The 12500-nt window shown below is 39.7% G+C and overlaps 1 protein-coding gene across 1 annotated transcript; it reads right to left on the reverse strand.

Moving 5' to 3' along the window:
* Positions 1–10371: 10371 nt before the first annotated feature.
* Positions 10372–11221, reverse strand: LOC143032119 (uncharacterized). The gene is made up of 2 exons (XM_076196577.1): positions 10943–11221; positions 10372–10819 (listed from the first exon to the last, which is right to left on the reverse strand). Exons 1-2 carry the CDS (start codon positions 11207–11209, stop codon positions 10721–10723), a joined length of 366 nt encoding a protein of 121 aa, XP_076052692.1. The 5' UTR covers positions 11210–11221; the 3' UTR covers positions 10372–10720.
* Positions 11222–12500: the final 1279 nt, after the last annotated feature.

Consider the following 12500-nt stretch of genomic DNA (forward strand, 5'->3'; position numbering starts at 1 on the left):
ATTTATATATATTCAAGTGTCACCACGTGATATTATTCACTTGAAGGAAGTCTTTCATATAGGAAGGATTATGTTACTCTCGTTTGACAAGTTATTCTCACCTACGTATTTGTATTTAGATGGATCATAACAGAACAGTGCTCATGTCCTTAACGAGGGCTCGTTGCCGTCAGAGGTTATTCCACATTTGTGTCACGACCTAGCCGTTGATGAATTAGTCATACAAGGTCCTTTTCGACAAAAGAATAAGACAATTCTTTTCACGTTAATTAAGAAGATGAAGCGAATAAATTGTGCTCTCTGGTCCTGATTTGAGGAACGCTTCTCCGACGCACTCCTACATCGTCGCCTGGGGAGATGTCGTTAATGAGATCCAGTCCTCTTGTTGTTATTCCAAGTAGGTTGTTTGTGGTTCTGTACTCTTAAGCAGTTAGCACTTAGCTTCCCCCTTTCCATCTGAGCTATGAGGCGTGAATGAATAAGCAAGTGCCGTGCAATTAAGGACCGGGAGTTGAGCAAGGGTCCTTCTCCTTTATATGCTACCAAGGACTCTGCCGCTGGATGTAGACCCTTGGGCTAAGTTCCTGGCCACCACCTCCGACTGACCAGCGTATTGAGAAGTGCTTCGGCATGATTCTTCCCGCCTCGTTTGGCGAGACAGAGATAGCAGCACTTTAGATTCTAATGTGCATGCGCCGTTGGAGTAACTCGACGAGGGGTGCCCTATTTCATAGATACATTGAAGGTTTTACTCTGTAGATACAGTTGGCCCTTCTGTTAAGATGGGATACGTGAGCAAGAGGGAGAGTGACAGAGTGAGTATTCAAATTTCAATAATAGGGAAAGAAAGAATGGAAAAAAATAGTTTCTCAAAAAAAGGGAACTGAATAAAGGTGAAGAAGTAGATGAAGAGGTAATAATAAGATAGATTAATATGTATGTATGTGTGTGTGTGTGTGGGTGTGTGTATGTGTGTGCGTCTGCATATATATATATATATATATATATATATATATATATATACATATATATATATGTATATGTGTATATGTATATATATATGTATATATATATATAATTGTATATATATGTATATGTGTATATATGTGTATATGTATATATATATGTATATGTGTATATATGTATATATATATGTATACATATATGTATATATATATATGTATATATATATATATATGTATGTATATGTATATATATGTATATATATATGTATATATGTATATGTATATATATATATATATATATATGTATATATGTATATGTATATATATATGTATATATGTATATGTAAATATATATATATATATATGTATATATGTATATATATATGTATATATATATGTGTATATATATATATATTTATATATGTGTATATATATATATATATATATATATATATATATATAGTATGTATATAACTCTGCCATGGTGAATGACATCTAAATCCCATGCCGGTCCCAAGCCCGGATAAAAGAGGAGGGTTGTCATGACAGGCCTAGCTAGCCGATGACGTAAAAAGACCTATTTGCTCGAGAAACTCAAGGGACAGCCTCGGAACCAGGACAGACCAATCGAAGACGAAATAGGAAACGTTTATGGACCAGAGCTCGAACTATGCCAAAAATAAGATGTGCAACTTTAAACATTGCCACATACAAGGGCAAAGAAGAAGAAATCATTGAAATGATGCTGAGTAGAAAAATAGACTTATTTGGTATGGCGGAGACAAGACAGTTTGGAAAGGAAAGAGGAAAAGATTTAGGTGGTGGATTTGTTTTGATGTATAGTGGAGTTGAAACAGGAAGAAGAAAACATGGGGTAGCAATTATAATAGGACCAACACTCTCACCATATATTCAAAACGTAAAATTGATAAATGAGAGACTTATGTACTGTGTACTGAACATCAAAGGTAAAAGATACTTTATATATCAGGTGTATGCACCTCAACAAGGACACACCGATGATGAAAAAAGGGAGTTTTTAGAGATGCTGGAGGATAACATTGATATGGACCCAGATAATGTCACTATAATCATGGGTGATTTTAATGCTAGGGTTGGACTGGACAGAGGAGGTATACAGAACATCATAGGACCCTTTGGAGAAGAGGTGAAAAACAGAGAAGGGAAAAATCTGATAGATTTATGCATAAGAAATAATATGAAGATTATGAACGGCTTTTTTAAACATAAAGATGAACATAGGTATACAAGATACAGATGGAATCAGTTAACCGATCAGTTTGACCAGAAGTCCATTATTGACTACATGCTGACATCTGATAAAAGATTATTCAACAACGTGAAAGTTCTACCAGGTGATTCGCTAAATTCAGATCACAGACTTCTAATTGGAGATTTAAATATTAAGAAGATAAAGCAAAGACAAATACAAAAGAGAAAAGTCATCAAAGTTCAGTCATTAAAAGATGCTGAAACAAAAGACAAGTATCAGGTAGCAGTAGATGAGAAAATTAATCTCAGAGAGGAAGCAGCTGAGGATTGGGAAGATCTGAAGGAAATAATTAAAGGTGTAGCAGAAGAAACGTTAGGAACAAAAATGGTGGGAGGAAGTAAGAAAAGACATACACCATGGTGGACAGAGGAAGTAAAGTGTGCAGTAAAAGAAAAAGTGAAGGCACTAAGAAAGTGGTTGAGACATAAAACGCTTGAAACAAGAATAGAGTATGTCACTTCAAGAAATAAGGCAGAAGAAGTAAAGAGAACAGCAAAACAAAATGTTTGGAAGAAGTTAGGAGAGACCATAGAACAAGATCTAAAAGGTAGTAAGAAGAAAATCTTTGGATTAGCAAAATCATATAGAAAAGATAAGAGTATGGTGCATAACATTAAAGATGACAAAGGTAATGTTATTGTAGAACCCAATAAGATAAACGAGAAATGGCAGAGTTATTTTGAAAACCTACTGAATGTGGGAGGTGAAGACATAGATGAAAGTATAGAGAACGAAGAGGACGTTAAAGAGAGACAAGGCCAAGATGATGAAATAACAAGAAATGAGCTACAAGAAGCCCTGAAGAAGATCAAAAACGATAAAGCACCGGGATGAGATGCCTTACCGATCGAGTTGATAAAGGAGGGAAGTGATGCCCTAAAAGAGAAGATATTGACAATATTAAACAAGGCCTGGAGAGAAGAAACTATTCCACAAAGTTGGGGCAAGACCATTATACTACCGGTCTATAAAGGTAAAGGCGACTCAGGTTTCTGTGGTAATTACAGAGGTATCTCTCTCATCAATCAAGTAGCTAAACTTTATGAAAGAATCCTAGAAAAGAGAGCAAGAACAGTGATAGAGCCGAAACTAGGAGAAGAACAGTTTGGATATAGAAAAGATAGAAGTACATCTGACCCCATTTTTATTTTAAGAATGGTCATGGAAAAATGCTGGGAGTATAAAAAAAAATTGTATTGTGCTTTTATAGACTTGGCAAAAGCATTTGACTCCGTTCCAAGAAACAAATTATGGAAATGTTTAGTGGAGGAGTATAAAATGACAAGCAAACTGCAGAAAGCCATAGAGAGTACATATAGGCCATGTTCGTGTCTTGTTAGAACTGGTTATGAGAAAGATGAATGGTTTGATATAACAACAGGAGTGAAACAAGGTAGTGTTTTGTCCCCATTATTATTCATAGCATATATGGATAGCATTATCAAAAAGTATAAAAAGAGAATAAGAGATCAAGGAGAAGGGGATGGAGATATTCTAGTGTATGCAGATGACATTGCCTGCTGGAGTAACGACAGATTACAGTTAGAAAGAGCTCTAAATTGTTGGAAAAGATGCTTTAGTGAGGCAGGACTAAGCATTAATATTCAGAAGACTGAAATACTAACCATCACAAAAGAAAATTATGACATTGCAGAAATAATGATTGAAAATGAAAATGTTAAAGAAGCACATTGTGGTAAGTATCTGGGAAGCGTATTTACAAAAGATGGATGCAAGAATAGGGAAGAGATAACTGAAAGAATATCAAAGTACAGTAGAGGTGTCTGTGCCTTGTTCCCTATCCTAAAAGATATAAATGTACCTACGGAAAAATATTTTTGAATCAGTTTTGGTACCAATTTTAATGTATGCTGCTGAAAGCTGGACATTAACATCAAGAGACTGGAGCAGAATTCAGTCGGCAGAAATGAAAACGTTGAGAGCAATAGTAAATAAAACCAAAAGAGATCGAATTAGAAATGATGAAATAAGAGAAATGATTGGAGTAAAATCAACTAGAAACAAAATAGAAAAGGCACAACTAAGGTGGCTTGGGCACGTGGAGAGAATGGATGAAGAGAGAATTGCAAAGAAAAGATGGAACTGGAGACCAGAAGGTAGCAGATCTAGAGGTAGACCGAAGAAAAGATGGAAAGATGGCGTTCAAGAAATCCTAGAGGCAAATGGATTAGGAAAAATAGAGGATTTGAGAGAAGAGGGAAGCTTTGAGAGGACAATCTGGAGAAGTGTGCTGGCCCGACTGACAGGCTGTAAGCCTACCTGGGAGCAGAAGTAAGAAGTAAAAAAAAATATACATATACATATATATATACATATACATATATATATATATATATATATATATAATATAAATGACACTGTATATGAATAATTGAATATACAAATGAATAAGTAACGTACAAATAAACTCATTGAAAATGTGATTAAATGGGTAGGTAGATGCATAGATTGATAAACTGATAGGTAATTATAATTGATTGAACAAATAGTGAATCTGCTGATGTCTTTTTTCTCGAAATCAGTGTGTTCACGTATATTTGGAATTCTTCAATTTTGTGGTTAACTAACGATAGATTGGAAATAGGCAAGAACTGATTTACCAATAGAGTGGTTAATGAATGGAATAAACTTGATGACCATGTAGCGAGCGCTGAAACCAGTGGTTGTTTTAAGAGGTTAGAAAGCTTTATAGATGGGGATGAGAGGTGGTAATGGACATGGAACTGCCTAGTGTAGGCCTTATGATCTGTTGCAATCTCCTTCTTTCTTATGCTCTTACGATCTTATTGTAATTTTTTCATAGTTGTTTTAGACAACTTTATGGATGGGGATGAGAAGTGATAATGGACAAGGAACTCCCTAGTGTAGGCCTTATGGTCTCTTGAAGTCTCTTTCATTCTTATGTTCTTATGACCGTATGCTATCGGGAGGCTACCATAGAGACGAATAAAATCGCCTGGCGGCAGCCAGAATAATAAGTAAAGTGCCTTAGAAGAGAGGGTATTAACTTGGTATTTTCACGTTTTTATATGACCACTGTAACTTATATATTGTAGCGTGAAACTTTTATAAAACAACATTAACTGTCCTCTCGTGTCTCTATGTCAATACGTCGTTAGATTTATTAATTCTGAATTGTTTGTGTTCTTTAGTTCTTTTGTAGTCTTCTGTAGCGGTGATTTATAGACGACCGTCTTCATCTTAATCTTTTAATGTTTTCTCGTGTGTCCCATACTTACTGTATGTATTGTTGTTCTCAAGTAGGTTCGAAATGACTTCAACAATGAGTCTTTGGTATGTGGGTTCCTTCTACTTGTAAATCTGAAATCTCTTGACTTTCCCCTCCCAATTTAAGGATTTCTTACGAGTAAGCACCAATTCAGTACGGAGAAATTACACTTTGATATCTTGAGTTAGGCATGCAGAAGCTGTCTCGCTTAACCCACTGGAACAGGGATTCTGAGCCTGGGTTCTCACATATCCCATACTTATGTCTTGCCGTTACCTCCCGTGGGTGACTTCAGACACTGAATGGAATCGCCGACCCTCCACGAACTACCACTACTTTTTGTAATCTCACCTATCGCCGGGTAATTTTATTCAACTTGAAAAATATATATATTTTCTTCGATTTTTTTTTTCATTTGTATCTCTCTGGTGCGATCGTTGGAGCTCCCTCCCCCCCCCATCTGTCTCCATGCTCTCCCCCTCTTCCTCTCCCTCTCCCCCCTCCAAGGTCCAAATTGCCTCCAAGTTCTTGCACTTTCTGCAAGATTCAGTTCAGGTCCTTGAGGCATTAATTCGCTGCTCGCTTGGCCTGATATCTCACTAAGCATAGCACAGCCGAGATCATTCCTTATTTGGCACAGAATTTGGAATTCAAGAGATATCGCTGAGTAAAAAAGAAAATGTGTTTTTGAACTTCATGCTTTGCCTTTTTTTTTTTTTTTTACGGTTCGCTATACCGTTGCTCTCAATCTGGATGAAATTGTTTTCTTTTAGTTTGAATTAAATCTGAGCCTTAATCGCCACGCATTTATATAGTGACGTCACCATGAAAAGATAGTCATCTAGTGTCTGCCAAAATAGGATATGTAGAGTACGTGACTGTAGCGAAGGGAGCGTAAATAAATAGATAAGTAAATAAGTAAATAAATAAATAAATAAACAAGTAGATTAAAATTGATTTAATTAAAGTAAATAAATAGGATAAATCTATATACTAAGAGCTTTATTCGCCTTATAAGGAAGATAGCTACGTCAGAGACACGTACCTATTCCCATCTATTTCCCACATCTCCATCACCCTTTCCACCCGTCCCATCTCGGCTCCTCATGGATGACGGGTCATACCTGCAGCCCGCCAACTGCCTGGGTCAAACGCAATGCAGATAAATAAATGAAAGAAAGTACTCGGAGAACGCAAACCTCCGCCATGCGAACTCATTTCAATCTTGAATAAATAAAATAAATACATCAATAAATAGGTATATAAATCCCCAGAATCGGATTGTTATCCGCATTACAACCGAAATCTAAAAAAAGAAAAAAAAGCTTCTTTTGTGTAAATTTGCTGAAAAATGGAGAAGTGATACTTGGCGGATTTAAAAACAATTTTTTTTTTTTTCATAAATGTTCCGTAACGCAGATATCACGCTGTTGTTCTACAAAGAATAAACATCAACATTTTATACACCTTCAACACAACGGACAGACCTTGCATAGAAAAATGTAATATATATATATATATATATATATATATATACATATATATATATATGTATAATATACATGTATATATATATATATATATGTATAAATATATACATATATATATGTATAAATATATACATATATATATATATATATGTATACATATATAAATATTATATATATTTATACATATATATATATATATATGTATACATATATATATATATATGTATATGTATATATAGATATGTATACATATATATACATATATATATATATATGTATATATATATATATTTGTATGCATAGATTTGTGTGTGTGTATGTTTGAGCTTGTATGTATGACTGTATAAATTTAGATGTTTTTCTTTTAAATGAATCTGGTAACTCAGGCACCACCAAAGTGAAATGGCACGGTCTTCCTCGTCCCTTTCTATACAATATGGAAAGATGCGAAAAATGTGTGAGTGTGTGTGTGTGTGTGTGTGTGTGTGTGTGTGTGTGTGTGTGTGTGTGTGTGTGTGTGTGTGTGTGTGTGTGTGTGTGTGTGTGTGTGTGTGAGTGTGTGTGTGTGTTTGTGTGTGTGTGTCTGTGTGTAGGTAGGTCAGTGTGTCTGTTTGTATAGGTTACTCTTTGTGTGTACGTAGGTTAGTGTGTCTGTGTGTGTAGGTTATTATGTATTTATATAATATGTACTATACTTGAGTATCACCTAAGTGTATATCCCATGACCCCAAGTAACTTCAAGAAGAAGCTTCTCATATATGCCCCGTCCTAGCTCTGGCTGCAGCTAAAGCAAGGCTGACACTTGCACGACTTTTGGCCACGATTTTGTCGTGGCAAGTCATGCCATTTTGGGGCACAGACTGGGAGGCTCCCGCACTGTTCACGACTAGTTCACGCATAGTTCACGACGAGTTCACGAATGCGTGCCCATCAGTGTCCACATTGACACGAACTGGTACGACGAGTTCACGCATAGTTTACGCACTTCCCGCATTGGCACGACGAGTTTGCGCAATTCGGACGATGTCGTACCGACTTGGGCACGCCATATAAAAAGGGGGCCTCCCCAACCCCTTGTCATTTTTGGATTGGCTGTGGAAGAGACAACATGCTGAATGCCAGAGACACAACCATTGCAGAGAAGAGAAGATGCCTATACCTGGCAGCTGCTCTTGCCATTGTTGAAGAGCAGCAGAAAAGGCTGGAAGAGGCAGAAGAGCAAGAAAAGGCAACCCCACCTCGAAGAAAGACACAAAGGAAAGTGTGGGTCAGGGAATGGTTGACCAGAAGGCACGAGTTTGGACAGTATGACAGTACTGACTGAACTCCACAAGGAAGATCAAAGGGGCTACAAAAATTACCTCAGAATCACACCTGACCTGTTCCAAGAGATGGTTGAGAAGTTAACCCCTCGCCTCCAGAAGCAGTCCACCTTCATGAGGGAACCGCTTCAAGTTGGACTCAAGCTGGCTGCCACCCTCCGCTTCCTAGGCACTGGAAATTCCTATCCAAGTCTGCAGTACAGCTTCAGGGTTGAAGCAAGTACCATCTGCAAGTTCATACCCGAGGTGTGTAAAGCCATCATCGCGGTCTACAAGGACGAAGTGCTGCGCTGCCCCAAAACTGAAGAGGAGTGGAAGGAAGTTGCTGCCAGGTTCAGCTCCAGATGGAACTACCACAACTGTCTGGGGGCTGTGGACGGCAAGCACATCGCCACGAAGAAGTCACCCAATGCTGGCTCGTATTATTCTTGCTTCCACAGCATTGTACTGATGGCAATGGCAGATGCTACCTACAAGTTCCTCTATGTGGATGTTGGGGCAGAGGGTGGTGCGTCGGATGGAGGAACATGGAGTAACTGTTCCCTGCATGATGCCGTAGAAGAAAACAGAGCTGGAGTGCCTCAACCAGAACCACTCCCTAATGATGACCAGCCAGTGCCCTATCACTTCGTAGGGGATGACGCCTTTGCTCTCCGAACCTGGATGATGAAACCATTCTCCCATCGGTCACAGGTCCTACGAGAACGCATATACAGCTACAGATTGTCTCGTGCCCGACGTGTCGTGGAGAATGCCTTTGGAATTTTGTGTTAAAGGTTCCGTTGCTTCTTGACGACGATGCATCAGCACCCCGACACCATCAACCTGATCACCATGTGCGCCTGTGTCCTGCACAACCTCATCCTCATCAGATACCCACACGCAATTTCAGAAGTGGACCGCGAAGATCCGGACACACATGATCTGATCCCTGGTGGATGGAGGACTGACCGACACCTGCAGGGGCTGCTGCCTCTAACCGGCCATCATACCCAGAAGGATGCAAAGGATCAGCGAGACTACCTGTCACAATACTACATGTCCCCTGCTGGTGCTGTCCCTTGGCAAGAAAGAATGGTAGTAGCTCCATGAGCTGCATCCACAGTTGTTCCATTTTTTAAATAAAAGAAACGAAACTCTCCCCCCCCCAAAAAAAAAAAGTAATGAAGGAATAGAAAATAAAAGACATTAAAGAAAGGAAGTCAGAAAAAAAATTTAAACACTGAAAAGAAATAACGAGAAAAGATGATTCCCCCACCCACCCCAAAAAAGAAAAAAACAAAAAAAAAACAAAAAAACACTCTTTTCCTTTTCTTGTCTTTGGGGTTGGGGGAGGGGAGTGTCTTTCCTTCTTTTCTTGGATCCGAACCGCTACAGGCAGCGGCGTCAGCTCTTCCAGCAGCCACAGCAACAACCACCCATGACCTGGCCAGCCCCACAGCAGCAGCAACCTTGGCAGCCACCTCAGCAGCAGAAAGAGAAACGGAAAAGAAACGCAAGAAAGTCCCCTCAACCCCCCCCAAAAAAAAAAAAACTAAATCCTTCGTTTCTTGCGTTTCTTTTCCGTTTCTCTTTCTTTTCGTTTCTCTTTTCGTTTGTTTACTTCCATTTCTTCGTTTCTTTTTGCTTTTTTTGGGTGAGTGGGGGAGGGGAGCTTTTTTGTTGTTGTTTTTTTCGTTGTCCTTTATTTTTTAGTTTCTTTTTCATTTTTTTCGTTTCGTTTCGTTTCTCTTTAACTTTATTTTAAGGTTAAAAAGAAAAACAAGTGTTTTTTTTAAATAAGATAACAATTTATTAATACGAAAACAGCAAACAACAAATATGTACAACTATTTACAAATATTTAAAAGTCTCTCAATGGCTCTGACTACCAAAAGTCTCTCACTTTGTAAAGTCTCTCACTTAGTGTCCTTGCTGGTGCTGGTACCGTTGCCTGGGAATACCCGTTGGACTGGTGGTGTGTCGAGTTCCTTGGAGGTGAAGAGGGTTGAGGGTGAAATACCCTCTAGGCTGCTGTCGACGGACCCCGGGTTCAGGGCCGGGAAGCTAAGTGGTGTCACAGGTGTCTTCAAGGTGGCTGACAGGGACGACACTGAAGGTGTTGGTGAAGGAGCCTGGACAAGGGTGGCTGACGGTGCAGGTGGCATCCCTGGTTCCCACTCCGTGGTACGGGTCCAGGAGGACTGGCCTGAAGACTGTGGTGACTGGGGCGGCATCCAGGTTAGAGGTGATGGCTGACTGGCTGGAGGTTGCTGCCAAGGTTGCTGCTGCTGTGGGGCTGGCCAGGTCATGGGTGGTTGTTGCTGTGGCTGCTGGAAGAGCTGACACCGCTGCCTGTAGCGGTGGACAAGGTTGAGACAGTCTATCTGGAATTCATGCCAGGAGTCCTCCGGGATGCCCTACATGTGCCCTTCCAGCAGGCACGCAAAATCGTGTACTATCTTCTGTTGGCCGGTGTAGGAGTGGCTGGCCCCCAAGGAATCTGCTTTAGAGAGGATCTGAAACATACAAACATTGGAACAATTTAGTACAGCATTTCAATGCAACATATTGCACATGTCATGTCAAGAGCAATGGATCAAACTGGAATACAATCTGCATGTAGACATTGGGATTCTCACCTGCTTCACTGCATCACTGAGGTCGCTCTGGGTCACCCCGGTGTCGGCGGTTGTGGTGGCTGTCTCTGTTGTTGGTGGCCTGGACCGCTTCCCCTTGCCCTTGCCCTTCCCGGTGGTAGTAGATGCTTGGCTCTGGGAGCCTGTGGACCTCACTTCATCATCGTCGTCGCTGATCGTCACTGCAGCTGACTCTGGGACAGCAAACTGCTCACTGGGGACTGTCTCTCCCCGGACGATGTGTTGCGTCAGGAAACTCCAGGTCTCCATGATCTGGTCGTCACGGGCGTCACGGTCGTCACGGGCGTATTCAAGAACCTCCCTGGGCTCCCAACACCATCGTCCAGGCAATGATGAACTAAATATAACTATTGTTTCGTAATTTCAGTCTCAAAAAAATTCTCTTTACTCTAAACAGACAGTGTACACGAAGCCATCTTGTGCCCAATGACGTGTTCTTGGATACAATCCCGAGGGAAAGGGTATGACTGTAGTACCGGATTTGTTTATTATTTGTCTGTTTATTACTTACTTGATTCTCATTTATTATTTATCTGTCAATTTATCATTTTTTACTATTTATCTGTCAATTTATCATTTTTTACTATTTATCTGTCAATTTATCATTTTTTACTATTTACCTGTTTGTTTATCATTTAATTATACCTATGCATTTATTCATTCTATTTGTTATTTATATTATTATAATTTTTATTTTTCATTTATCCTTATTATATATCTTTTTCACATCTGACCTAGTTATGGACCAAAAGGTCTCCTGTCGGCATGCTCCGCCTTTGTAATCCTTTGTAAACTACGAACCTGAACGATACCGTTTACCGTGCCGGACATCCCACGCAGTCCTTGACGACGGAGTCCTGGTGAGCAACCAGCCTAAGCGGTTACTTATCTCAGCGGCCACTCATCATTGCTACTCACGTATTAAGTAGCAGCTCTGGAAAGGGTCCGGGGTTGGGGGGGGGGGGCAGATAAGGTCCATTAACATTGTTTGGTCCACACGTATTTGACACATGGCCCATTATCCAACCGGCTGCCTCCTGACGACCAACGGTAGCGTTCGTCTCCCGGCTGACGGCTTACACCCCAACCCCAACCCACCACGCAACCGGCAACGGTAAGAGAGTCTTTTAAAGTAGCCTATTCCGTACCCCAATTGAAATTTTCCTTTTATTCTTGCGGTTGACAGGAAATTCCATCCAGCTGGGAATGAATTGGCAGAGAAGGAATTCAGTCTAATTCGATAGACGCCTGCCATGCCTGGTAGTACTTTTTCTTTTTGTTTCGTCTGTCGCCAGGCTATTTCGTTCAGTTGAATTTTCACTTACTCTATTGTATCGAAGTTTGTCTTCATGTGCTGTTCAGTAAAAATAGATCGAGAATTTGTTCTTCAATTAAGTGATTCTTTCAGATATCCTCACATCGCTTACTATCAATTGTTATCACTTGTTATCACTTATCACTTATTTTCACTTCCTAACGTTAGGTCTCAATTTACCTTAACAATCCGGAGAGAAATACTAAGGGTTTCTCTTTATCAGAT

The sequence above is a fragment of the Oratosquilla oratoria genome, chromosome 13 (assembly GCF_046742065.1).
Source record: "Oratosquilla oratoria isolate Oo_2021 chromosome 13, ASM4674206v1, whole genome shotgun sequence".
Classification (NCBI taxonomy): Eukaryota; Metazoa; Arthropoda; class Malacostraca; order Stomatopoda; family Squillidae; genus Oratosquilla; species Oratosquilla oratoria.

Coding starts and splice junctions, on each gene's coding strand:
- LOC143032119 (XM_076196577.1), bottom strand. CDS start 11,209: ATGGAGACCTGGAGTTTCCTGACGCAACACATCGTCCGGGGAGAGACA. Junction 10,820..10,942: donor TCAGTGATGCAGTGAAGCAG/GTGAGAATCCCA, acceptor TGTATGTTTCAG/ATCCTCTCTAAAGCAGATTC.